The sequence below is a fragment of the Podarcis vaucheri genome (assembly GCF_965113315.1).
Source record: "Podarcis vaucheri genome assembly, chromosome: 5".
Taxonomy (NCBI): Eukaryota; Metazoa; Chordata; class Lepidosauria; order Squamata; family Lacertidae; genus Podarcis; species Podarcis vaucheri.
Window position 1 is genome coordinate 35,756,888 of NC_138763.1, and position 27,922 is coordinate 35,784,809.

Below are 27,922 nucleotides of genomic sequence, written 5' to 3' on the forward strand. Positions count from 1 at the left end.
CCCCGCCCGAGCGGGCTCCCTCAGGCACGGTCACGTTTCTGACGGTATGAAGCCCGGAGTTGGCCGGGCTGTGAGGGGGCCGCTTCCCAGGGAAGGAAGAGGCGGCGGCGGCGAGTGAGCCGTTGAGGGGAGAAGCGAGGGAAGGGGTGGGCGAAGGAAGGACTGCCGGCCGCTCCCGTCCTTCTCCCCTGCCCCGTTCCCGCCCCCGCGGAGCCCTTTCGAGGCAGGCAGCGTCACTCGTTGTATAACCGGCGGGTCTGCCGCTCCTCGCGCCCGCCGCCACCGCCGGGGCTGGAGCGCGGGGGGGGGGGGGCCGCGGGAGCCTCGGTCAGGGTAAGCAAGCTTCGCTGGCGGTGTTTGGGGGGGGCGGGGAGGCCTGGCCTTTTCCCTGCCGGTCACACCCCCTTCCTGCGGGAGGAAAAGGGCGGCGGGAAGCGGGCAGCGCCGGTGGAGCCGAGGCTGCTTTTGTGCGCGGGAGAAAATGCCTGGGTTGGTTTCGTGGGGGGGGGGGGGTGTCTCCTGCCTGTGTATCGGTGCAGTGGCGTAGCGTGGGGGGTGCAGGGGGGGCCGGCCGCACCGGGCGCAACATCTGGGGGTTAGGGTTAGGGGGCACAAATCCACGGGTTAGGGGGCGCAAATTACTTGCCTTGCCCCGGGTGCTGACAACCCACGCTACGCCACTGTATCGGTGGGATGGAGGGGCTTAACTAATCTGAACCAGGAGGAGGAGGAGGAGGTTCCCACGTTTCCTCTTCTGAGGCGTTTCGTTGTGTGGCAGTGGGGGGGGGGGGAGTCGTCTTTCTTTTCTCTTTTTTAAATGGGATTCAAGGAATCGAGGTGCTTGGGCATGAAAAGCGGCGGTGTGAAGTACAGCAGGTAATGTAGCTGCGTGGCTTTTGCGACCCCCGGTGAAGGCGTGGGGGGGGGCGGCAGCCGAAGGACACGTGGGGATCGGGATGCAGCGGAAGTTTTTAAGAGGTGGCCTCGCGCGTGCCTGGGTTGTGTAAGTGTGCTACTCATAATAAGGCTGCACTCCTCCTGAAATGCACGCACCGGAGCGAGCCCCTTGGAGCGCCAACTGGAATAAAATATTGGGGGGGGGGGAGGTGAGCCCCGCCCCGCATAATCGATCACATGACGTGGTGCGCGAACAGCATTTGAATGACTATGCCCATCAACTGGTGGAGGGGGCGGCCCCGTCAAATATTTTATGGGGGGGGGCGAAGGCTCCTTGGAGTTGATTCCCATGGGGGGTTGTAAGTGACTGACACTACCGGATCGCTTAGGCCACCTCTGGGTCACTGGGCTGCTTTCCGTCTGTCAGTCGTGGCCAAACTCTGCATAGGCTCCGTTGAAGGCAGTACTACACGCTTTGTACGTTTGGGGGGGCGGGAGGCGAGCTGTCAGGTAAGCTGCGCAAGGGTTGCCAGGGTGGCTCTCTCTAATCCTTTGAGCCCAGCGTTAGGTGGTAGGATAGAATAATGGTTTACACTTAATGCTTCACTTGCGCTTTCAGTGAGCCAAGATGTGTTTTTAATTCTAGGTGCTGTAAACTTTTCCCGTTGGCTGGTTGCATGCCTTGTTAATTTTGTACGGTCCCCACCCGCCCCCGCCTCCCAAGTTCATTGCAGAATGATGTGATGTAACTGAGATTAGTTGTGTCTTGAGCAGCAAGTCCCTAGGTTTATCATTGATTATGCAAATGTTTGCTGATGCTGAATGGCTATCATTTTAGATAAAGTGGTTAAATTGGTCTGGATTTTTAATAGTTTTGTAGATTACAAAAGTGATACAGTGTTTCGTCTTTTAGTACTCCTCTGGTAAATTCAGAGTAGTACACCTGCTTTATTCATAGATAGTGTATGGGCAGCATAAGTAAATGGGCATTGTTGAGAAGGAATGGTAAGTTATATCTTTTGCTTTCTCAAAAGACTTTATAATTTTGCTTTTTTAAACTAGTTTGGATAGTAAACGTTCATGTCACTCTCATCTTTAAAATATTAAAACATCCTGATACTAGTATATGTGCAGCAGTATAGTACTTCAAGAAATACTGCATTGAGTAATTCTCATTGGTTTGGGATTTCAGAATGTTATTTGCAAGGAAAACACCTGCTGCAGCCTTTCCCAGTGATGTAAAATACCTTTAAGAACTTGTACTGTAGTCTAATCCTATACAGAAGTAATTTTCACCTTATTGATAAGGCTTTTCCACAAGTAGATGTGCATAGGATTGGAGCTCTAATTGATACATCATTTATAGCAGTTGATAGGTGGAGTTGATTAGTAGTTGAAACTAGGTGAGATGTTTTTATCAGAAGTGATATTTCAAGTTTCTGCTGTGTTCCTTTAAGCAGGCGTGCTGTTTGTGTGCCTCTGACACAGTCATTTATGTAACTGTACTTGTGGCCTGGAATTACAAGGAAGAACCTTGCTGCTTTTTATGAAACACAGAAGTGGAATTTTGAAAGCTCTTTAGTAGTAGAAAGACAAACGTGGAACTGGAAACTTTTAAGATGGTGGTCAGCTCTAGTACAAAATGGGGAGCAAATGATGGGCATTTGGGCTGAACAAAACTTATTCTGTTAAAGACTAGAAGCTGATATTTTCAGCAACTTCAGTAAACTTGTATGACATCTTATCTATTTTTGTTGGCAATTCTTCTCCCAGTTGGCAACTTCTTCTTTGTTGGCAACACTTTCTCCCAGTGCTCTTATTTTTCCCCTACCCCCTATACTTTGGGATTCATATATCCTGGATCAAAAAGAGGCAATCATGTCATGCTCTGCAATAGAGGTTCTCAGGCTGTGATCTACGAGGTCCATTCAAGTGGCCCATGGCAAGGTGGCAGAGTACTTGAGAATATCTGTACTTGGCCCTGCACTTGATTTATTTATTTTTTGATGATGGAATTGAAGCTGTTCTGACCAGGCTTGGATTTTCATACAGCCTAACAAGGCCCTGGCCTGAGGCTTGTGGTTTTCATAATAAACCACTGGTGCCGTCTACTATCCCCCCCTATTGATTTCCCATTAAAAGCCTGCTAGTTAGAGATCCTTTTCAGTTGCCTGACTTAGGATTCATGATTTTTTTTTGTTTTTTTTTTGTAATTCAGAGTTGATTTTAACAATGGTGTTGGTTCTGAAAGGCGGGGAAAGTTGCTTTATCATTGCTTCGCCAATTGTCAGAAGATAGTGAGCCATAAGAAGACCCAGATTTTTTTAATGAAAACCTTAGTCAAATGCTGTTTGAAAGTCCATGACTAGAATGTCTGTCAAATAATTCCCATTCACATGCTTGTTGACACTGGGAAAGAACTGAAAAGTTTGGTAAGGCAGGACTATGCTTTGCAAAATCCATGCTGATTCTTCTTTTTTGTGAGGTTTGTTCTGCTATATGTGTATGCACTCTCTCTGTGTGTGTGTGTGTATGTATATAATCTTTAAGCTAATTTGCCTGTCGTTTCCAATACATTCTGTGTTGTGACTTTCTAATTCTTAGTTTTGTTGCCAAGTCTGAGAATTTCATCTGTTGTCACTGTTTCACTCTGCTCTTCAGATACCATTCCTGAAATAATGACTTCAAATTGTATCTTCTGCAGAGAAGACAGATGCAAATAACTCATTCAACTTCTCTGCAATGTCCCTTATCCTTAATCAGTTTTTTCTCTCCCTAGTTTCCCACTCTTATCGTATTTAAATGTGTTGGCCTTAATGTACAGAACACTTGCTTTCTCAGTTTTGACAGAATTTGTGGAGCCCTCTTGTTTCGTCATTTGGACAAGACTTTACACTGAAATCCAATATAATTAAGGGGTTAAAGTGTCAGATTTGGGGCAGGTCAAATAACATCTTTAATTTACCTTTTCAGCTTCCTTTTATGAAAACCCTTACCTCATTTGTAAGAATGGTTCTCTTTTGAAAACAAATGTTACAATATTGGTGTTTCTTGACAGCTTTTCATTTAAACATACATTGAACATACAGAAGCATATGATAGAAAGGACAAGTAGAGGATTGGTCATAGACCTATTTGTGTGCAAAGATGATTTTAGTAACAAATGTAGCTTGCTCATAGCTGAGTCAGTGAAACCATTTTGTCGTTAAGCTATTATGTAAACACATGGCACATACCTATGACAGACTGGTTTTCATTGCCAAAAAGGCCTAGTTACTAAGTAACATAGCAACAAGCCAATTCATTCTTATAGTATCTGTAGTGAGAATCTGGAGATGGTTCTGAGATGGAAAGATGTGTCTGCTGTTGAAGACTATTGGCAAACTGTGAGTGCAGTTCTGTTTACCAGCATTTGCTGACCTGGTTCCCCCCAGATGTTTTGGATTACAACTCACTTCAGCCCCAGCTAGTAAGGTTGTGCATGAGTTGTAGTACAAAACACCTGGAGGGGTCCAGGCTGGCAAAAGCTGCCATACCCACTTACCTGGAGGAAAGCTCTTTTGAACTCAATGGGACCTATTTCTGAGCAAACATGCACAGCTTTCCATTGTCAGTTAATGATGGTTATAATGAACAATACAGTGGAACCCCGTGTTACATATCGTCCTCATTACAAATGCTTCAGGTTACTAGCTCCACTAACCGGGAAATAGATGCTCCCGGTTGCGAACTTTGCCCCGGGATGCGAGCAGAAGTTGCATGCCAGCAGTACAGCAGGAGTGGGAGGTGCCATTAGCGAAAGTGCGCCTCATGTTCAGAAATGTTTCGGGTTACACACAGACCTCCGGAACGAATTAAGTTCGTAACCGGAGGTACCATTGTACCTGGTAGGGATGCAGCCTTTGTTTTTAGGTGTAACGGGGGGCAATTTAACAGATCTGTTACATCTCCACTTTATTTCTTTTGAGGAATGCAAACAAAAATGGTGGAACCATTTGAACTTAAAGTTTAGTTTTTCTTGATTAAGCAGGAAATGGTATTAGAATATTAACTTGCATTAAATGCTTGATGTTGCAAACCTGAGTAGGAGACTTGGATTTTCAGGAGATAGGTGCTTGGTCAGCTCCTACAAGAGGTATGAATGCCTCTATAAAAAAAGAAGTGGCATGTTAAAATGTTAGCCATGCCTGAATGTACCAATGATCACTCTTCTTCCTAAAAAAAAATGTTGATGCATTAATTTCTAATATGCATCTTCCTTATTTAAATCCCTGTCCCAGTAACTGAAACAAATATGGTTATGTTGTAAGGCTTGGCTGGAGGCAGTGTGTTATTTCTGAGTTTTAGCTGGAAGCATGTAGTGGTCAGCACTTTTCTAGTATAAGGTGCTGGTTAGTTGTCAATTTCATTGTTGCACTGTGGTGTTAAGAAAGCAAATGTCTGCATATAATGGTCCATATTTTATTTGAATTGTACTGTGGGAGTGATTGAAAATAAATAAATCTACACCTGTTACTATAACAGAAAGTCGTCAACAGGTTTACCACACCTATCAGCCACCCTTTACCCTTTACCACACCATTCCCACCACCCTTCTGAGTAATACCCCTCCCCACTCTCCCACTATAAGGGTCTGGTGACTTCTGTTTCAGTGTATCTGAAGAAGTGTGCATGCACACGAAAGCTCATACCAATAACAAACTTAGTTGGTTTCTAAGGTTCTACTGGAAGGAATTTTTTTTTTTAAAGTTTGTTTGGATTTTTTCATTGCAAAAACTGCCAATTTACAACTGTCTTTGTTAATGCTACAGGTGCGACTTCTGCTCTCTTCTAAAGAACCGTTTGATTGACTCGAAGCCCGTGAAGAAGGTGTGTCCCCTAAAGCAGGTGCTTGGTATGTTTTCAATCTTTAAAATCCTTAATTCTTAATTTACTATAATAAGAACACACATACATCTGATACCTTGATGACTGAGTAGTTTAGTGGAACTCACATCCTCTTAAAGTACGCTTAGGAATTAGTCTAAATGTTTTGAATTTTTTGTTTAATGAAAAACTTTTCATGTATTGTAATTTTTTTCTGATTTCTTGGTTTTATCTTTTTGGAAACCGCTTTGATTTTTTTTACAATCAAGTGGTGTATAAATTTTATTAAATGAATAAGATAATTTTTAAAAATTGCTAGTGTGTGTGTTTTGGGGGGGAATAAGTACTTTCCTTTGTAAATACCACACTGGTCTTAAAATGCTATCTGCTCTTGAGCTCTGATTAATTCTATATCTGTTAGAAACTATTTTATAGTGTAACATTTTTTGGATTTAATGGGTACTTCTGTATAAACCTAGTTTATGTTGTAATGCCTTTTCCCCCTTCTCATACCTTTTGTTCCAGAGTTATTAAAAAATACATCAAGAGGTTGCTTGAAAAATCCACTTGTCAGTGAAAAATCTAATTGGAAACTATGAAGGTCTAAGGACAATCAGATATTAGTGCTCTTTTGTAAATGAAAGGCTAAATAGTTATTTGTTACAGGGTTGGCATAACTGACCATCTTTGGCATTTATGTGCTTCCAAAATATTTGTAGAGAACATCATTGGGGTGGGATTCCAGGTATTTCTCTTATATTTTATAGTTCTAGAGGTGTCCGGATCCTAATGGCTGAGAATTAACATTAGAAGAGGAAGAAACAAGGTTTCTTGCATTGCATTCTGGACCTAGGTTGTGCTTTTTGATGCTAGCTGGGAGTGACCGTGATGTATGGTACATTTATGCCAACCTTTCTTTTTAAAATATAAGGTAAGGCATGACAGTTGTCTTTCATGTTGTGATCCCAGCAGCTGACCATATCTCTCAATATAGATTTATGGCTCTGCAAATACTTATATCCAATTATTTGCTTATTCCCTCTTGTTACTTGCTGCTATTTGGTTCAAGGCTGTTTCTTGGTGTAAGAGGAATAGTACAGTAAGTTTCATAATAGAAAGTATCCAAGTATGGCTAGCAGTAGTAATGTTGTTTAAAAAGGTAAAGGACTCCTGACAGTTAAGTCCAGTCGCGAACAACTCTGGGGTTGCGGCGCTCATCTCGCTTTACTGGCCGAGGGAGCCAGCGTACAACTTCCAGGTCATGTGGCCAGCATGACTAAGCCGCTTCTGGCGAAACCAGAGCAGTGCACAGAAAAGCCGTTTACCTTCCCGCCGGAGCAGTACCTATTTATCTACTTGCACTTTGACGTGCTTTCGAACTGCAAGGTTGGCAGGAGTTTAGCTTGTAGTTGGCATGTAGTTTAGCAGTGCCCATAAAGTGCAATTCCTCTTTCAACCAAAAGCAAATTATCTTGCATGCATCTCTAGATAATTGGGAAGAAGAGTGTTGCATGTTTGTGAAAGCTTGGGTCAAGATGTAAAATGTCTAGAAAATTCAGTTAGGGTATATAAACCTTTGGTTCATCAGGGTTATATTAAGTCTCCTAAACGAGACAAACTCTGAAAGTGCTTTTGGACAATTTCTCTAACCTTCCATCATTTATATAGAAATGGTGAACCAGAAAATCTAAAGTGATTATGTACCATATGACCTGCAACAATATACTGATTTTGTTGATACAACCAGACTATTAACACATTTTTTCACAATTAATATTTATGGGGTTAGATGCAAACTATGTTGTATACATTTAAGATCTGCTGACTTCAGTGGTACCAAAGTGTGACTAACTTCATTTAGATTCAGCCAGTAGTTCTTTGCATGCTCATTCAACAAATGTTTTTCTTCCTCCTAGGTGAACTCAGATGTAAGATTTGAAAATGCTGAATACTGATAACAAAGATGGCTTTAAAAATATCAGAACTGTACGGCAGCTTATGCTAAGTACAGGTGTTCTGTTCTATAACGGAGGAGCTGGATTCTGAACTATATGAAACAATTTGAACTCTTTGAAAATATTTTATAACAGTCATTGACCCTGAAGTTCTTTGCTCAAAATGAGTGACTATTTGGAAATGGCAAATGCAGAAAACATGGATATTCAAATGAAGAATGAACAGAATTTGGAAGCCCTTCAGGAAGATATTGAAATGAATGGTGGATCCAGTGCAAATGATGCAAGTGAAAATTACTCCAGTGGGCATGATTCACATAGCAATGAGAGTGAAGAAAATGGGAAAGAAGCAACTATGATTATGGAATCTTTAGACTGCTATAAAAGGTAATTATGCTACATAGTAGTTTTGGTTGTATGAATGAATTAGAGAGAGAGAGAGAGAATGTATATGTAACTTGCACTAATGTAGCTACAGAATCATCCAATATGGTGCCTTGGATATGCCCCACTCATCAGTCATTTATATGGAGATACTGAGAGTGTTGGTGGTTTTTAAGTCCTAACTTGAAATGTAACATGCTCACATCTTATGAGGGGGTTCGGTTCCAAGGGTAAAGTGTATACGCAAAAGTCAGCTATAGTCAAAAGCATGTTTCCCTTGGAGCTGGGCTGCCATGAACAGTGAAGAGGGACCAGAGTCGGCATGCTGAACAGAAAGCAAGGCCAGAGTTTGAATGTTCTTTTCACTCTGTGTCCTCTTGGGTTACCAGGCACCAAAATAACTTTTAAGCTCTCTACCTTGCTTCTAAGGCAAGGCCTGCTTGATGTGCTGGCTCTGGGACCAGTAGGGATGCTGTCATGAGATCTCACAGGAAGTCAGACTGACCTGTGAAATCCCACGAGGGCATCCCTACTACATTAAGAATAGGGCTTCTACTACAAGTATTGTGTTGCACTAACGGCTGCTGCAGTTGGATCTCACCCATTGAAATAGAGACCTAAATTAGTCTTGTCCATTAATTCTATTGGGTCTTCTCTCAAGTAATCTCTTTTATATTAAATAACGGTAAATTAAGAATGATCATACCACACATCTTTTAGATCTTTATATGAACAAACACTCCATGTAAGGAAGAAATAATTATAAATCTCAATAGTCTTAAGAGCAATGTATACCCAGTCTGCATCCAGTTAATCATTTTGCTCTCTTAAGTAATAAACATTAAGAACTTGGGCTTTGTAGAATACAAAGCTACATTTCAACCAGAATTGTTTTTGTTCATGTTGTCTAGCAGCGAACTACCATCTAAATCTAAAACCCAGAAGGAACTAATAAAAACATTGCAGGAATTAAAAAGGCATCTTCCTCCTGATAAAAGGATCAAAGGCAAACCTAGTATCCTGGCAACTCTGAAGTATGCACTTGGAAGCATTAAGCAAGTTAGAGGTAACTATATCAGACCTTTCTGTTGAATCAGTGAAATTTAAACTTCATTGTTGAACTTCAGTAGGAAGCAGCAAGAGAGATTCTGAATTAATAACTGTGTCTCTTGGTATACTGGTTGGATTCCTGGAACATTTCATTTGTCATAACCTTCCTCTTCTTGGTCTTTCTTCAGCTAAAACACTAGCGTGGCACTTGTTTGATATCTATTCAGTATGAATATATATTGCAGATGAACAGTATGAAAGCATTGCAGAGTAAAAATTTCAAATTAACTGCTCTAAAACAAGATACCACTTGCATGTTTAGACCCTCTCTCTCTCTCTCTCTCTCTCGCCTTACCTGCCACCTGAGAGCTGGTGTCATAACCCAAGGTGGGGGAGGGTATTACCATCTACCTGCTTAGCAACCTGAAGATATATAGAAGAGGTTGTCTTTTCTTAATGTTTGTTTAAGCCTCTGGAAACCTTGATGGTAGAGTGCATATTCCTGAGCTACTTTTCTGTTCTAATTAGACTACCATGTATTTTTACAGAATATGATTTAATTTAAACAGTGTTATTCAAAATATAAACTTTGTTCTCCTGTAGCCAATGAAGAATATTACCAGTTGTTGATGACTAATGAAAGCTATCCATGTGGCCTTGATGTATTGTCCTATACTGTGGAAGATGTTGAAAACATTACTACAGAATACATCATGAAGAATGCAGTGAGTATCCTTGCCCATGAACACACGTGCAAATGATTTTTTAAAAGACTGAACTGGGAGTTTCAGAAATTCATGGTTGTTAATAATCACAGATTCTATACAGTGGTACCTCGGGTTACATACGCTTCAGGTTACAGACTCCGCTAACCCAGAAACAGTGCTTCAGGTTAAGAACTTTGCTTCAGGATGAGAACAGAAATCGTGCTCTGGCGGCGCGGCAGCAGCAGGAGGCCCCATTAGCTAAAGTGGTGCTTCAGGTTAAGAACAGTTTCAGGTTAAGTACGGACCTCCGGAACAAATTAAGTACTTAACCTGAGGTACCACTGTATTTCTAAATCAAATAACAGCATACACTGTGTTACGTCACAGACAGTGTGGTGTGGTGGTTAAAGTGTTAAACCTGGTCTATGAAATGTAGGTTCAAATTCCCTCTTGCCTGTGAAGATCACTGATGACCCCAGGGCAGCCTGTCTTCTACACACAGTTTGTGTGAGGTTACATTGGGGTGAGCAATCCAGATCCCCATGCTGCTTTCAGCTTTTGGGAGGAAAGGCAGGATAACATTGTAGGAAATGAAAAATAAAATCTAGGAAACCACTGCCTTCCTAGGTAAAGCATCCATCTGTCACATTGTGAACAGAGAATGCTCTTGGTCTAGTTTCAGTGATATATGGGGGATCTCTGTGACTTTCCATCTTGCACTATTTTGCAGCCTTTTGAGTGCTTCCAGAGGAAATTCAGTAGCATTAGAAAAACACTTGGGGCTAATTAGACTCAACATTCATAATTGTGTAACCATAGTTAAAAGTCAAGAGTAAGCCATTGGAACCTATTCTTTCTAAGTAAATGGGAAGTCTGTCGCAGATAAGTGCAAATGCAATCTGCAAGAAGGAGAAGAGGCAAAGAAGATTGTATTGATGACTGCTTGGAGTACCCCACACAATCTTATATGGAGTTACTCTTCTGGTGTGGCATCTAAGAAAATATGCTTTAGATTACAACTGCCACATTTTTGTTAAAAAATCATTGATAAATATGCAGGTAAATACTAATACTCTTATCAAGAAAAAATGTAAACCTACTATGTCTCATTACTTTAGAATATTTGTAGCTCACAAAACTTCTGTTTAACATTTTCCCTGAGTAAACTAGTTTTGACTTACTATGTTTTGGGTGCTTTATTGTGTTTTTTTTAAGGATATGTTTGCTGTAGCTGTTTCTTTGGCTACTGGGAAAATTCTGTACATCTCCGATCAGGCTGCCTCTATTCTCCACTGTAAGAAAGATGTATTTAAAAATGCCAAATTTGTGGAGTTTCTGGCACCTCAGGATGTCAGTGTGTTCTACAGCTCTACTACTCCATACAGATTGCCATCCTGGACTATTTGCAATGGAGTTGGTAAGTGTGTTTAAATTGTTGCCCCCCCCCCCCCACTGCTCATCTGCATTTGAGCCAGTTGCTTTAGTGTTTTGCTCTTTTTAATTGGCACAGTCATTTGCAGCTATTAGATACGAATATTTTATATTCTGATCTGTTTTGTCTCATTTCATCTGGCTAATAGGATGATTAAGCACTGTACTTACATGCTCCAGAGAGGTCACTGTGTATGCCTGTTGCTGCAAAATCAACAAGGAGCCTTGTGGTACCTTAAAAAAATATGAAAAAAATTATTGTGGCAGAAGCTTTCATGGGGCTGAGCATACTTCATTGAGTTGTTTGGACTCTGGGTGAGGAAAGCTTTTGTTACAGTAAGTGTATTAGTTTTTAAGGTCCCAGAAGATTTTTTGTTGGTTTTGTGCATACTTCCGTTCAATTCTTTGGCAAAACAAGACTTTACTTTTGATATTATTCCAGTCCCTTCACTGGAACGTCATACAGTTAATGTGAATATACTCTGTCCAGCTTTTAAAACAGTATTGTTCAGAATAGAACAACAACCTTCATGCCATTACTTCCCAGTCTTCTGATGCCCTGAGAGATACTGAGAGGTAGCAACTTTGAACAGGGAGGAGCTTCCAGTTTTTAAAATATGAATTTTCTCTCATAGCTTTGAAAACCTATTTTAACAACTACATCTAGTATTAGATAAATTAGTTTGGTGCAAACACAATGTAGGGTTCTCTTAACTGCACTAAAATAACAAGAAGAAAGGCACCTTTCTGCCAGTTACTCTGTGTTTGCATTGTTTTCAGCTGAGTATTTACAGGGGACATCTTTCTGACTTTCAGAGTATACACTTCTTTCTGTTACTGTAGATTATAAAGTCATTTTCATACTTTTATATTTTTATAGAGTCTACCACCCAGGAGTGCATGGAGGAAAAGTCTTTTTTCTGCCGCATCAGGTGAGGCAAAATTTTAAGTCAGCGTGGGGACTAACAGATGTTTTGCTTCAATCTGTTTATGTTCATTGGTATGTGGCTTAGCCGACTTACAAAGATGAATTCCAGAATCCTCACTAAAAGCTGAATAGACCTTACAGTTTAAGATGTCACCACAAAAAGCACTTTCTAGGCTGTTGCATATTCAGTAGTGGCAAGTGAGGTGGGGCAGGTGGGTTCTATTGCTCTCCCGGCTTCCCAACACAGTGGGTTGCTTACCAAGAGAGTGACTCCACCACCTCTCTCTCCCCATAACTTACCCCTCCCCCCTTCTTCCCCTCGGTAAGCGACTGTAACTCCTGTGTTGGGAAACCAGGAGAACAGCAACAGAGTCCCACCTTCACCGCCTCACTGGCCACTGCTGTAAGTATTGCTTCTCACATAATAAGGCCTAATGGCCCTTGCACATAGATGGTCATGGAAAACGGGGGGTTGCCCTTTTTCCTTTCCTTGCACTTCCTAGAGTGTCACCTTGGAGAGTCTCTTGATTTTTCACCGGTGATTTTTCAGAGGATGCTTTAGTAAGGAGGAGGGTTTAAGAGTCCCCATATGTGCATGGAAGTAGCATAATCCAAAGCCCATCGCTTAGATTCACCTACCAAATACCTTATTCTGCTTGGGGGCTATGCAAACTATAAGAACTCAACTGTTGTTTCTTTTAATTTTTAGTGCAGGGAAAGAGGAGCATACTAGTGAGATCTGCTACCACCCATTTCGTATGACTCCATACCTTATCAAAGTACAAGATGAAGATGATCAGCTTTGTTGTGTGTTGCTTGCAGAAAAGGTCCACTCCGGTTATGAAGGTAATAATACAGCAATTATTTTGTGCTTGAAATAAAGCATCTTGTTCATACAAATGCTCTAGTTCTACAAACCTTGTCCTTCTTTTCCCTTTCAGCACCCAGAATTCCTTCTAATAAAAGGATATTTACAACTACACACACCCCAAGTTGTTTGTTCCAAGATGTAGATGAAAGGTGAACTACTAAAACTATGATATGCATGGTTGTGTATTTAGCTGTAGTATTGACTAAAATGCAAAAATGGGTAGGAAATATTGATGTGTAACTATAGTGAAATGTCCTCGGTGGGATACCTTTGCAGTTGTTTAAATAATGAGGATATTAAAAAATAATAATAGCTCTTAGTGAATCTAATTGTGAATTTGATCCATGTTTGACCCGTATTGCATTAGGGACAGGAGAGGTCTTTCTGATGCCCATTTTCTTGAAATGTTCTTCAAAACAGTGATGGGATGCATTTCTAGGACGACCTCTTAGCTCCTTTTTTCTTTATTTACTCATACTGAAATTGCATAACTTAATCTTATTTTGATACCTTGTTCTATGTAGGAAAAGGGGGGAGATGGTCACTATAGCAGCTTGCTGGGTAGGACAGAGCTACTACGCCATCGTCCCAGTAGGTGGATCACTCTTGCTTACCAGGAGGGAGAAAGGTGAGGCAGGGGAAAGGTTGCTGTGGTGTAAATCTACTGGCATAGTCAATCTGGTGCTTCTGATGGTGCATTTTCACCATGCCAACCCCCCCCCCCACTACCTCACCCGCTACTGATAAGCAGCTGCAACCCACCTGCCAGGAAGTTGGCATACTGACTCCACCCCACCCAGTGAGCTGCTTCTGTTTTGTATAGTATATTCTTGTCTGCACTATATAAGTCCCCTAGAATCTTGCTTTGTTTTAGGCACCAGTGTGTTGCTGTGCTGACCTCCTTGCCATCTCGCCTGCTCCCCACCCCCACCCCCCGATAAGCAAGAGAGACCCTCCTGCCATGAAGCCAATGTACTAGCTCTGCCCCACCTGGCAAACCACTTTGGTTTATCGCAGGTGACCACAACTGCTAGAGTTACTAGACTTTTCGGAGGTTGCGTGCTTCATAATTGCCTCTTACGTCCTGACAATTAGCACAGAAAAGAGTGTCGTAAATATTACACAATAATATTTAGGTTCCGCTTATTGGTTTGCAGAACTAAGCCTGATACAAGTCCAAACATTCTGTTTTTATTTCAACAAAGTCTGTAAATGAACTTAAGGCTGTGTTTAAATGTATTTTGCTTCATGATTATTTAACCTTTTGTTGTTGTTAGAGCGGTGCCTTTGTTGGGATACTTGCCTCAGGACTTAATTGGAACTCCTGTCTTAGTACATCTTCATCCAAGTGACAGACCTTTAATGATAGCAATCCACAAAAAAAGTAGGTGACTCCTTTTGCATAGTGTGTTTTTCATGAAGGTTTGGGGGCAATAAAGGATGAGGGATCCTCATATAGTTTTTGGTAACTTTTAATCAGTTCATTGCTCTACTGATTATTAGATCATAAAAACATACACACACTGTTTATTGTAGACTCATGAGCTAGATCATACAGTGGTACCTTGGTTTAAGAACATTTAGTTTATGAACAACTTGGATTAAGAACGCTGCAAACCCGGAAGTAGGTGTTTTGGTCTGTGAAGCAGAACATGTTTTGCTTCCTGTTGAGTGTGTGTAAATTGAGCCCCTCACTGCTAAGGGAAAGCACGCCTTGGCTTAGAACACTTTAGTTTAAGAACAGACTTCTGGAACAGATTAAGTTTGTAAACCAAGGTACCACTGTATTAAATTAGGAGTAATATGTTATTACTGCACCCATATATTTTGTTCTAATTTTTTTTATTGTTTTAGGTTGTACATGGGTCTCCCATCCAGGTCTACATCTGCTTAGTTCTGAAACTTTTATAACATCTGGTGTTTTCACATTATTCACTGACTCTTGTACACCCATAGCCCCATTTGATTCCATGTTGATGTTAAGACCACCACAAATTCCCCTACCCCACTCAGAAATAGATAAGATTAATAATTAGGGAAGCATTTTAAAATAGAGTAATGCTTAGCTGTGAATTTTCAGTAGTCCAGTTCTCAAGCACATTTAATTTTGATACCTTTATTTAAATGTTGCAATGTGAAATCTTGGGAATTACAAATGCTTGGATCACTTAAAATGAGAAATTGTAACTATTTCTACAATAAAGCTGAAATTTGAATCAATTTTTTTTTGTTGTTGTTGTTACAGTTCTTCAGTGTGGTGGACAGCCATTTGATTATTCACCAATCAGGTTCTGCACCAGAAATGGTGAATACATAACTCTGGATACTAGCTGGTCCAGTTTCATCAATCCCTGGAGTCGAAAGATTTCTTTTATAATTGGAAGACACAAAGTTAGAACGTAAGTAAATAAGTGGTAATAAAAATGAAGGTTCTTGTGTCATGAATTATTTGAGATTGGTCTCTTAAATACTGAAAAGAATAATGTGGAAACCCAATTTCCACAACTACCTGAGTAGCAACAACCTATTGGAAGTGCTGCCCACCCCAAAAAAAAATTTCTTTAAGAGCTGATCTACACATCTTCGGAAACAGATTCCATTATATAACCAGAAATTATGGGAATGGCTTTTTAAAAGTAAATAACAGGTGCGGAGTGCCCATTCTGGGTCAAGATGCTGGCAGATATAAGGGGGACTTTAACCCTCCCCCCCACACACACTCCAAGTCCAGACCTGATCTGAGGTGGGTGGGCTCATGTGCTATTTGCATTGAAGAAACACTTCTATTGGTGTTAATGGGCACCTTTCTTCAAGTACAAAATAGCAAGTGCAGAGGACCTGATCCAGATTGGGGGACAAAGGATTAATTCCTCCATTACTCCCCACTTCACGACAGGGTCCAAATCCAGTTCAGGCTCCTGCACCTGTTTTTATTTTTAAAAGTTATTCATGCAGTTGCAGAATGGCAGTGTGCCAATTAAATGGTTGAAACATCTGCTTCCCCTATGATACGGATATTTCACAACTTTTGGAAACCTTTCTACTAACAGTTGCTGGCTTTCATATTAGTAGTAGCAAGAACCACCTCCATTCAATCTCGAACATTCATGCAATAATAATTGCTATACATTATGGCCACTGCTCAAAAATGCTTTACCGGTCATAATTGGATAATATCTGACTACATTTGGGATAGTTCTGGGGTTTTTGCTTCTGTGTATTTAGTACTGGTAATTATGGAGACGTTTGTCAAATGTGTGGAGCATGCAAAGTTCACACATAAGAAAATGGAATCTATTTGCAACCATATTTCGGAACATAGATTTGTTGAGGGGGGAGGGTACACACAAAAATTGCTCTTTTAAATATGTGCTATAAAGTAAATGCTTTTAACAAGAAACTTATAAGTGCTGCAGATCTTTCCAATCTTGTCAAGAATTACTTCAGAATGAAGAAGTCATGTTTGGAGTGAGTAAGCCTGAATATTTTATTAGTTTAAAAGTTTGTAGATGCAATAGAAAAACAAGGGCTGATATAACTGAAACAAAAGCATTTGTCATATTCTAGATATTATTAATGATTTTTACAGTGGTCCCTTGAACGAAGATGTGTTTACACCTCAGTGCGCAGAAGAAAAAATCCTTCACCCTAGCATCCAAGAAATTACAGAGCAAATATATCGCTTATTATTACAGGTACACTTTCATTACTGTGTTTTAAATCTAAATTTACCTAAACCTCTGGGGTCTCCTCCAGAAGACTGTTATAAGGTAAAATGTTCATAATTTTTTGTCCCAAAGTAATGTAGGCTTACAAAGTATTTAGATACTTGTTTGTAGAATTCTGACCTAGAAGTTAACATTGGGTTTCTTTTCTCAATTATTTAAGAAATTTCTCATTACTTCAGCCACTGCAGTATTATTCATTTCAGCAGTTCTGTTGACTGTAGGTTTATGGACAAGAAGGCTCAGGCGATACTAAAACTGGACTTCCCACCTTGAAATTAGTGGGATTACATCACCATAAACTAGAACAACTGGGGTTTTGTGGGTATGCTGACTCAATTTTTGCCCCATTTCTGTTCTGGAGCATGGACTTACTGATAGTACTTGCATTTTCCCAGGTGTGTCATGCCACCTATGCTGCGGGTGATTTGCAAAATGACATTCATTCTCTTAACTAGAATGTTGGCTTATCCTGTTATCCTGTTTTATCATGAAAATATATCCCTGCAATCACTGTCTGCCTATACAGGAGGTTGTGTCTGTGAAGATGCAGGTTCTAGGTGCGATTCTAAAATTATTTCTTGAATATGAGGAAAAACTTATCGACTTTCTTGATAGCTTGCTTGATTCTTGAATTGCTCGATTGCTTGGTTGATTCTTACTAGTTACAGTATGCAGAATATTTGCAGTATATAGACTCCAGCTAGTCATTTTCTTTTCTGTTGAAAATGTGTGTGTATATATTTATATTTAGCCTGTACATAACAGTGGCTCTAGTGGCTATGGAAGTTTGGGAAGCAATGGATCACATGAGCACCTAATGAGTGTGGCTTCATCCAGTGACAGTAATGGGAACAATAATGAAGATACCCAGAGGATACCCAAGCCTGTAAGATTTTCATTATATTATCTTAATAGTTTCAGTCTAATGGGAAATTGACCCTGGGGGTTTTTCTAACAGAAGTCTAATACCTTCTTCATTCACCCCAATCAACAATTACCATGTATGGCTTACTGTAAGTTTTTTCAGTAACTCGTTTGTTTGTTTTAAATCTTCACTCTAGAACTCTTCTCAAGGTATTTGTAAAGATGGACGTGAGGCCAAAAATAAAGAGCACGTCTTCGTCAATTCCAGATCAAAGCTTGAAAGTGAGAAAAAATACGCAGGTATGATAGCCAAGTTAATCTGGAATCAGATTTTGGAATAACTCCAATAGTTTAGCTTTAACCAGGAATACCTTGTCCACAATGTGTGGTCAAGTGCACACAACCCAGCCCTGTTTGTAGTTGTCATTTTGCACAAACAGCTTTGCTGTAGACTGGAAACTCTCACATGCTCATACTTAAAGCCCCTACCTATGTTCCCAGGAGTGCATTCAGCAGCTCCCTGGCTTTTGAAAGGTCCATATATAAACATTCTTGGGATGTTTCTGTTACACAGTGAAATCCAGTGACCACGTGGAAAGTGCTACTCATCCAGCAGAAAATGATGCTGTTGGAATGGCTTGTCAGAGGAGTTTGGCTGCAGAAGAACTGGCTTGGGGAGAGCAACCTGTTTATTCATATCAGCAGATCAGCTGTTTAGACAGTGTTATCAGGTGAACAACATTCCACTCCACTAAAGCAATGGCTATATGGAACTGACAACATTATTTCTAAGAATATCAGGGTGTGTGTTTTTAACCAAGGGTTTCTGGGGTTTTTTGCTTTGACTTGTAGGTATTTGGAAAGCTGCAGTGCAGGTGATGCAGTGAAGAAATCACAGCCTTCCTCAAACGCTGCTTCACTGAATTCTGATATGCTTAGAGAGAAAAGGCATGACATTAAAACACCCACAGGTATTTACTGTTAACCGAATTTGTAATGCAATCCTATGCATGTTTATTCAGAAGTAAGTCCCACTTAGTGCTGGCTGGTTCCTGCTGGGATTGATGGGGTGGAAGGCATGGAGACCAACAGCAGGTGGCACCAGAGCCAATGACAGGCACAGTCATTCCCTGACCGGTTGTAAACAAGTAAGAAGACAGGCAGGTGGGGGCTGGCTGAGGGCAGACTGAGGTTGATGGAGCAGTGCCCCATTTGCCTAACAGACCAGCCTCCACTGCTTCCACTAATAATGCACTGTATAAAAATTTGTCAGTCAGTATCACTTGTCATGTTAAGTAGAGGTGGGAACTGTGTTTGACTCCTCAAAGCAATTTAGTTAGACCTGAGCTATATGCTTCACTTGCCGTCACATTTATTTTGTCTTGAGAAACTTACATTTATACGTTTCTTGTTCTTTGTGTGTGTGTGTGTATCTCTGTGTTGTTATATGTTGGTATTTGAGAAGAAAGTGTGCTGTCAAAATCCCACATAGGCCCTACGGAGTTGGAGATACCTGAGAAATCGAATGCTTCTGCTGTTGTTGGTGCTCACTTAACTTCTTTAACTTTGCCTGGCAAGCCAGAGAGCGTTGTATCTTTAACCAGTCAGTGCAGCTACAGCAGCACCATAGTTCATGTTGGAGACAAAAAAACACAGCCTGAACTAGGTACAGTACTGCTTTACAGTTTCTAAGAGGAATATAGACTTTTATAAATCAGATTTTAAGAATGACTATGTGCTCTATTTTATGTAGAAGTGAACCACGAGAAGACAGATCATGCGAATTTGGAAGAACAAATTCTGATTAGATGAAAATGAGATCAACATTTCACTTTGTTTCCCCTAAATGTTTTTGTTTGTTTTTAGAAATAATAGAAGATGGTCCCAGTGGAACAGAACCCATGGAGAGTCAGCTTATTGCTCCACAATCTACCACTACTCAAAAGAATCAAGAAAAAGAGTCATTTAAGAAATTGGGGCTTACAAAGGAAGTCCTTGCTGTGCATACACAAAAAGAAGAGCAGAGCTTTCTGACCAAATGTAAAGAAATCAAAAAGTTCCATATTTTTCAATATAATTGCAGTTACTACTTTCAAGAAAGACCCAAAGGACAACCTGGTAACCGTGGTACGGCTCTCTTTGTTTATAGCCTCATAACACCATCTGAATGAAAGAAACCCGTTGTCAGTTAGTTGCAAATGTGCATAGGCAGTTCAGGGTGCTTAGTTAAGTTCAGTTTTACTATCAAACCAAATTGTAGTTGGCTGACAATCGGTTGCTCCAGAAACTCAATATGCAACCTTAGAAGTATTAAGCAGGTGGATGTGGGATTAAACTCACATCATCAGTGATGCATAGTTTTCCCCTTCTCCGTGACTTAAAGAGGACATGATTTGCTACTGTGTGCAGAAGAATGAAGGTAATTTCTTTCTTAAATACACATGTTGGGGAGCAAGGCTCACTGGGTACAGTGAGGCTTACTTCTGAGCAAGCATGCATAGGATTGTGCTGTTCTTCTAGCTTAGAGGTTTGTCATAACGTGTGGAACACAGGATTAATGAGATGGCGGAAGAGACATGATTTGTGTTGGGGCTCCCCACAACTTAGAACTGGAACCTCATTTAAATACCAGTTCTGCCACTGGTAACTGTGAAGAAAAGAATGTCTCTCTAAATGTGTGCATAGTGTCTCTCTTCTGCTTATAAGCAGTAGCCAGTTTCCACGTATCTAGAATTTACAGGAAATAGCTTTTTGGTCGAAAGATGTGCTTGAGTATTGATGTCACCCTTTTTAAAAGTTAGATGCATTGTTGAATAGATTTTCTGCCTTTCTCTCCAGGTGTTCATGGACCACGACATGGCTCTGGAGTAGATCAGTCTTGGAAGAAAAATGGGAAGAACAGGAAATCTAAGCCAAAACGACAGAAGCCACACAATTCTTCAGACAGCACAACTTCTGGTACCAAACCTCCACACAGGTTTCCACGGCTTGTCCCAAATAGCACAGCCTGGTCTCCGTCAGATACTTCTCAAGCAAGTTATCCAGGAATGCCTTTTCCTACAGTTATGTCTACATACCCACTTCCAGTTTTTCCACCAACAGGAACTGTGCCACCAGGTCCTGAAGCGCCTCTTTCTGCTTTCAGTGAATCGCAGGACTCGGGAAATCCCTGTCACTTGCCATTATCACAGTTTCCCAACCCTCTGATGACTCCAGTGGTAGCACTTGTACTCCCCAACTACATGTATCCTCCAATGAACAATGGGATCCCTCAAGCACTTTATCCTGATCCACCTAGCTTTCCTGCTCAGCCTTCTTTCTCTTCCCAAGCAGTGTTTACAGCACAGCCTCCATTCACTGCCTCAAACACATTCCCACCTCAACCGTTCCACTATAATCCACTGGCAGGGAGTGAAAAGACCACTGTTGTAGAATCTCGAAATGAGCAATCCCGTTCATGCACTCCACAGTCTCCTGGCCCACAAGGTCAAGCCTCACCACCATTGTTCCAGTCCAGGTGCAGTTCTCCTCTACAGTTGAACCTTCTGCAATTAGAAGAAATACCCAAAGTGGCTGAAAGTGGTGCTGCTGGTACACTAGGAAGCCATGGAACTTTAACTGATGGAGGGGTGACGAGCAAACCCATGAGCTCAGATGACTGCAACAGAAAAGCATCTTCCCCTGTAAGCATTGTCTGTAACTTTCTGGGAAATACCTGTCTGGAAAAAGCCAACATTTTTATCTAATTATGCACATGGAGAGCTCTTTCAAATTGTGCATGTTCCTTGGGATGATTTGTACTAGTTAATATTAGAGTTCTTAAATTTATGTGTTGCCCAATGTAAAGAAAATCTTGGGCATTTTACAGTACAGACAAAAATATATAATGCAAAATAATTTAAACCTTTTAAAAAACACTAATAAACAACAAACCATAATAAAATAGCCAACTATAAATGAATCTCAAGCTCTTGTTTTATCCTGTGAGCCATCCTGAGACCTGCAGATATAATAATAATAATAATAATTAATAATAATATCTTTATTGTCATTGCCCCCTTTGGGGACAACGAAATTACTTGACTGCTCCATAAAAACACTAATTAAACAATACAGTATAATACAGCAAGGGAAATTAGATGACTTTCAAAGTCCGGGCTTCCCCTTCAGGGCCAAGATCGCTCTGGAGAAGAAGCTGTTCTTAAGACGGCTCGTTCTTGTCTTCATCATCCTGTATCTCCGTCCCGACAGCAAGAGCTCGAAGAGACAGTGACCAGGATGCGATGGATCTTTTACTATGTCCAGTGCCTTCCTATGGCACCTTGTGGCATAAATCTGCTCTAAGGTGGAGAGTGGGCAGCCATCAATGCTCTCTGCTGCCTTAACAACCCTGCACAACCCCATCCTGTCCTGGGTAGTACAGCTTCCGTACCACACACATAAGCCATAAGTAAGCACGCTCTCAATGGCACAGTGATAGAAGGCAAGCAGCAGTTTCTGCGGAAGATGGTTTTTCCTTAGTATTTTCAAAAAGTACAGTCTGCGCCTTCTTCACAAGCCCCCTTGTGTTGACACTCCAGGACAGATCCTCTTGTAATTCAATGCCCAAAAATCTGAACGTTGTTACCCTCTCCACACAGACCCCATCAATCAAAAGTGGCTGGACGTTGCTCTTCTGTCTCCTGAAGTCCACCACAAGCTCCTTTGTCTTCCTTGTATTTATGAGGTGGTATACAAATGTAATACATCACCAGCATCTTGTTGCATAATCTTAGATTAGGAACTGGAGTTATGAACAACAAAAAATACCTTTTGAATTGACAGTTTGTTTTTTGTGGTTTTGTTCTTTCACTGTTCAGGTTGGATCGCCAATGGAAGTTCAAAATAGCGATGCCTTCTCTGTATCTAGTGATTTACTTGATATTTTACTCCAGGAAGATGCAAGTTCAGGCACTGGGTCTGCTTTGTCAGGAAGTGGTGTTTCAGCAGCTGCTGAGTCCTTAGGCTCAGTTTCAAATGGATGCGGCATGTCAGGCAGTGGAACAGGTAACATCATGTGTGCGGTTAAGAAATCATGGCCTATTTCAATGAAAAATCTGTTCTCCATAATTAAAAGCACACCTTTTTTATTGTTGTTTCTGAAGGAAGTAGTGAAACAAGTCATACCAGCAAATATTTTGGGAGCATTGACTCATCAGAAAACAATCAGAAAACAAAGGAATCAGAACTGGAAGAAAATGAGCAGTTCATTAAATATGTCCTCCAGGATCCCATCTGGCGGCTGATGGCAAACACAGATGACACTGTTATGATGACTTACCAGATACCCTCCCGGTAATTCAACGTTAGTTCAGACTTAAAGCAGCTTTCACTGTGAACTGCCATTTCAAGTAGATGTATACTTGAAACAGCACTAAAATATTTCATTTCTCAGAACTTCTTTCTGTTGCCTCTTTCCTCCAATTTAACCAAACTTAATTAACAAGTAGAAATATAATATACAGAAATATAATAAAATAGGGAAACCATCCTCTTTACAATGAAGTGAGTTAGTGTCAATTTCAAATGCCAATAATTTCGTGTGTGTGTGTGTGTGTATTCCATTCATAACCATCCTTTTCTTGAAGTATTCTGTATAACATGAAAGTCCACACAAACACCTGAAATACTTGATTCTCTTTTTACATACTCAGCAATTGTAAGGAGCTGTTAATTCTTGATGATCAGTTCCATTCACCCAACATAGCTGACAATCAGTTTTCTTGTTTTTCTAAGGATATCCTTGATTTGTTGATTTACATATACTTCCCTATGCTTTGGCATATAAGTCTTCCAGTGGTCAAAACATGCAGAATCTGTGTTACACGAATGTAGGGGCTGACTTTTTACAGTTTAGGGTCCTGAGAGTTGTTAGGAGACTCTAAGGAGCCACAATTGACAGAATTTCCGGGGAAGAGGGGTTGATTGTTAAACTACTCTGGAAACTGTAGCTCTCTAATGGAAATGGGGTCTCCTAACAACTCTCGGTAGCAACAAACTACAGCTCCCAGGATTCTTTTGGGGAGGCTACAACTGTTAAAGTGGTATAATAGTGCTTTAAATGTCTAGTGCAGATGTGGCCTTAGCAAATGTGCTAAGGATGATCTTCTCCTACTTCCCTCAACTTAATTTACCTTCTCAGACAAAGTGGAACTTGGCATTTGGGTGCTTGGCATAATACCTGCAATGGCAGGAAGCCTGAGCTCCAGAGTAATCAACTATTTATAAAATGTGCACGCTCGGGTAGTTGAAGACCTGAAAGGGGTTTGTTTGTGTATTTTACTTCAGAAACTTAGAAACTGTTTTAGAAGACGACAAACTGAAACTGAAACAAATGCAGATGTTCCAGCCAAAATTTACGGAGGAGCAAAAGAGAGAGCTACTTGAAGTGCATCCATGGATTCAGAAGGGTGGACTACCGGGGGCTGTTACTAATTCGGTATGTTTCAATGGTTATTTCTTCTTTCAGTATAAAAGTATTAACTTCTATTTGAGACTAAAGAGTACTCAAATCACAGAGTTGGAGCACTCGGAACCATATTTGCAGTGTAAACCCTAACCATGTTTTTGCAGAATCAAGTCGCATTGTATTTAACTGGGTTTACTCCCAGGTTTGTGTGCACAAGATTTCAGACATAGTATGGGAGACACTTTTGAAATTCATGCTGTTGGGTATTTCTAGTAACATGTCAAACTACAAGATGCCACTGAGGGAGGAAATATGAGTTACTTTTTTCTTGTTTTTTTTGAAGGAGTGTATTTATTGTGAAGAAAATGTTAACAGCAGACTGTATGCACAAGATGAAGAAGAAATCCATAAAATGGAGCTTAATGAAATGAATGAAGCCATTGGGGGGGGAATAGCTCGACTACCCTGAACCAAGTCAACAGTGAAAATGTTTAATCCATGAAGATCCATTTCGAACATGATCTGCTTTATAACTATTGCAGTACATCATTAGATCTTCAGGGTTTTTAAGTTTGTTTCTTGTGAAATGGATCTAATTTTATATAAAGCAAATGGATTTTTTGTTCTAGAAAAAAGTCATTTGTGATTAATCTCTTTGAGAGGCTGCATCCCTCAACCAGTCATTGCTGAAGAAGTATAATATCCATTATTTAAAACTATGGAGGATATACTCGGAGCCTGAATGGATACAGCAAAGAATTTTTAAAAATATTGTGCCATCCTAAAAAATTCTTTCAGACTGCTTTTTTCAGTGACACATAATTTAGAAATATATGGCATATTTTCTAGTTTTGAATGAATTTCAGGTTAGCGGATAAAATCGTGCATGTTTCCCAAACCTAATTTCACCCAATCCCATCGGTATTCTGATACTTACTGTCTCCAATATTTTCACCTTTCTAAGTTATCCAGTAATTTGTTTAGCTACTTTAAAAAAAGGTTGTATGCATGAAAAATCCCTGGCGGCCCGCCCACCCCACACCAGTGTTGAACCATTCCTATCCTATTTTTCAATGATCTATGAGCCAAAATTATAATAAATTATTCTTGAAATATGCATCAGTGACTTGTTTGTTAAATGTTTTAATTGATGTTTTTCCCACTAATTCCCATATTTTATCAGCCATCAGTAATTGTCAGTTCAGAAACAATCTTGTAGAGAAGCATACAAAAAATTGCTAGTATCCAAAAAAACAAAATTACCCCTTGAAGGTTGGCGTTCTGCACCAAAGGAGCTATTTTCCCAAATGGGAGAAACTAATCTTAAGACTGATTTAGCTGGCATTATAAACAATAATCTGGGAGTTGCAATGATTGCATATATTTAAATAAGAGGATAAGTTAAGTGAAGGAGTCCTCCACTGAGGAAACATGGCTCAACATGACCAGAACACATTTCAGCTTTTAATTGCCCCTCCTCTTTGCCTTCTCAAACAACTGGCACTCTCTTACCTGCTGGATTACAGGCAATTTCCTCTCCACTGACCCAGTAGTCACTTTAACTATACTACATTGACTATATATCATTAGCATTGTGGCCTCTTGTGGTGTGGAGAATGGTATAAAATTATATTAGAAAGCCATCTGTAACTGGAGTGTTAATGTACATCTGATATCCGTAACTGCATTCAGTTCATTTTCAAGCTTTTTTAGATTTATCACTTTTGTTATTTGTGCCCCTAAAGTTAACTTCCAAAGACTGAAGTGTTAGTACTGTATAGAAAATGCTGTTTGTTGCTGAATAGCAGAGCTGATTTCAGGAGTTAGTCACGGGATAAAAATCACTTTTATTTAACTCGGACTGCCTCTCCCCATTTGCACTGACCCAGACCCTGCATTTATCATCTGTGACCCTTCTTCATGTGCTCTCTCTACTAGAGGTCTGGAGGGCAACAACACAAGAATGGGCCTTTTCTGTAATTGTTCCCCAGGGAGTTTGGCATAACACCTTCATTACACATATTTAAGCTCCAGGCAAAAACGTCCAGGCCTTGGGCTGATTAACATTCTATGGCCTTTTAAATGTATGGGGGGGTTATTGCTTTGTTTTCCTTTTAACATGTAGTTTGTGTTCTCATTTTTATGTTGGGAACAGCCCTATAATCTTTGGATGAAGGGCAGTGTAAAAATTTAATAAGTAAAATAAAATAGACATAAATGTACATCTGCATACTAATCTATGTGTCCAAGAATCTTGTCATGCCATCCTTGATACCAACACATAAGACCTGTCAGACAAGATCTGGCCAGTGGTCCTCTGAGCCAAAGATACAGTCCGACAGCATATTGTAACCTATGCTTTAGCAAAGAGAAGTGGTCTCAGGATAATCATGGGTTCATTTATTCCTGGGTGGCTGCTGTGATGATGGTGGCTGTTTCCAAGCTTTCCTGCTAAGTCAGAAGCTTGTAGGCGTTTTTGAATGTGAGTCTGCCTTCCGCAATCAGCTCACAATCAACTTTATCTGAACCAATAAATTGCACAACTTAATTGTGAGTTGTATAAAATAAGGGTGAAATCCAACGCAGCATTAGCAGGGCTTCTCCTTCCCTCGTGTACCCCAAAAAGCTGCTTGAGGGGGTTGGTGAACACTCAGGAGTATATTGGAGGGGATTACAGTAGGGAGGGAAACCATAAGTCCCATTGTACAAGCAGATTTCAAGAGGACAGACATCATGGGGTACCCTAAGTATCTTGATTTTCAGCTTGCTTCTGTTGCTCTGGTGCCTTCTAATTTTTGTATTTTGGGAAAGAGGTAAATAATACTTGCTTTATCTGCAACCTTCTCTCAGAGCAACTTGTGGCATTATCTGCATGTAGCTATTAACCCTGCCTGATGTAGTTTTTCCTCATTGTAAACTAGGTAATTGAACTTATTAATGCTGCTCACACATCAACATGTGTATATCCTGTTGCACTTAAATTGGTCATTTTTACCATAACACAAGGAGGGCCATTTTGAGGAAAGGAAGCTTTATTGAATGGCATGTACTTAAATTCTGATTCTGCGGTCACTTATACACAGGCTTTACATGTAATTTTTAAATCGCCTGGAAAACTCTCAGTGCTTAAAAGTGTCAAAATTCAGAGTGTCATGTGATTAATTCCACACTCCACAGAACTTTGGGCTTGTGACTTTCTTCTTTTATAGCAGCCACCCACTGCATGGTGAAACTACTATGAGAGCTTCAAAAGCAGCCTTGTGAAATGGCATTGAGGGTATGTTTTAAAGCGCTGGAGGTGGGAGTCTCACCATACCTGCCAAGCCCTCTCTGAAGCTTACTGGTGTAACAAGTGTGGTTTAGTATTTAGTATAGGACTTATGGGTGTAAATTTATTTTTGTAGACATCTGCAACGTGTATGTGTGGTCATTTTCACGACGATTTTGAGAGGCCAGGGAGAAAAGTTGTTAAATCCTTTAATGGCTGGTTTCATAAAGATGTCTACATCGTTTTAAAACCTATTTTATTTACAGGAATAGTACTATAATATTTTCCTATAAATTTTTTAAATTGCAAGCCTCTCTTTTTAGGCAAGATTCTGAAACCAGATTTGTTGTAGATTATTTTAGCTTAAAAATACTTGGTCACCATGAGAGAACTTCATTAATGTGTGGGTTTTCCATCTTCAAACAATGTTTTCTGTCAACTGTGCAATATTGTTTTTTTGTCACGTGACTTATTTTTACTACGTGCTTTGTAGAAAATTGGTAAATAAAGAATTTTTATTTTTAA

The 27,922-nt window shown here is 40.3% G+C and overlaps 1 protein-coding gene across 7 annotated transcripts; it reads left to right on the forward strand.

Annotated features, from left to right (window-relative positions):
* PER2 (period circadian regulator 2) lies at positions 1-27,922 on the forward strand. Of its 7 annotated transcripts, none has more exons than XM_082224734.1 (23): positions 1-333; positions 5,709-5,791; positions 7,680-8,105; positions 9,017-9,168; positions 9,756-9,877; positions 11,075-11,276; positions 12,171-12,222; positions 12,928-13,064; positions 13,160-13,238; positions 14,367-14,473; positions 15,335-15,488; positions 16,679-16,784; positions 17,569-17,703; positions 17,879-17,981; positions 18,256-18,412; positions 18,534-18,652; positions 19,144-19,347; positions 19,548-19,808; positions 20,520-21,364; positions 22,541-22,727; positions 22,826-23,015; positions 24,009-24,159; positions 24,473-27,922. In XM_082224734.1, the coding sequence occupies exons 3-23, from the start codon at positions 7,882-7,884 to the stop codon at positions 24,596-24,598; spliced, it is 3,813 nt and encodes a 1,270-aa protein (XP_082080860.1). In that variant the 5' UTR covers positions 1-333; positions 5,709-5,791; positions 7,680-7,881; the 3' UTR covers positions 24,599-27,922. The 7 variants fall into 7 exon arrangements, with proteins under 7 accessions (XP_082080860.1, XP_082080855.1, XP_082080856.1 ...); XM_082224729.1 differs by having other exon boundaries at positions 2-333; positions 9,014-9,168; XM_082224730.1 differs by having other exon boundaries at positions 2-333; positions 5,709-5,766; positions 9,014-9,168.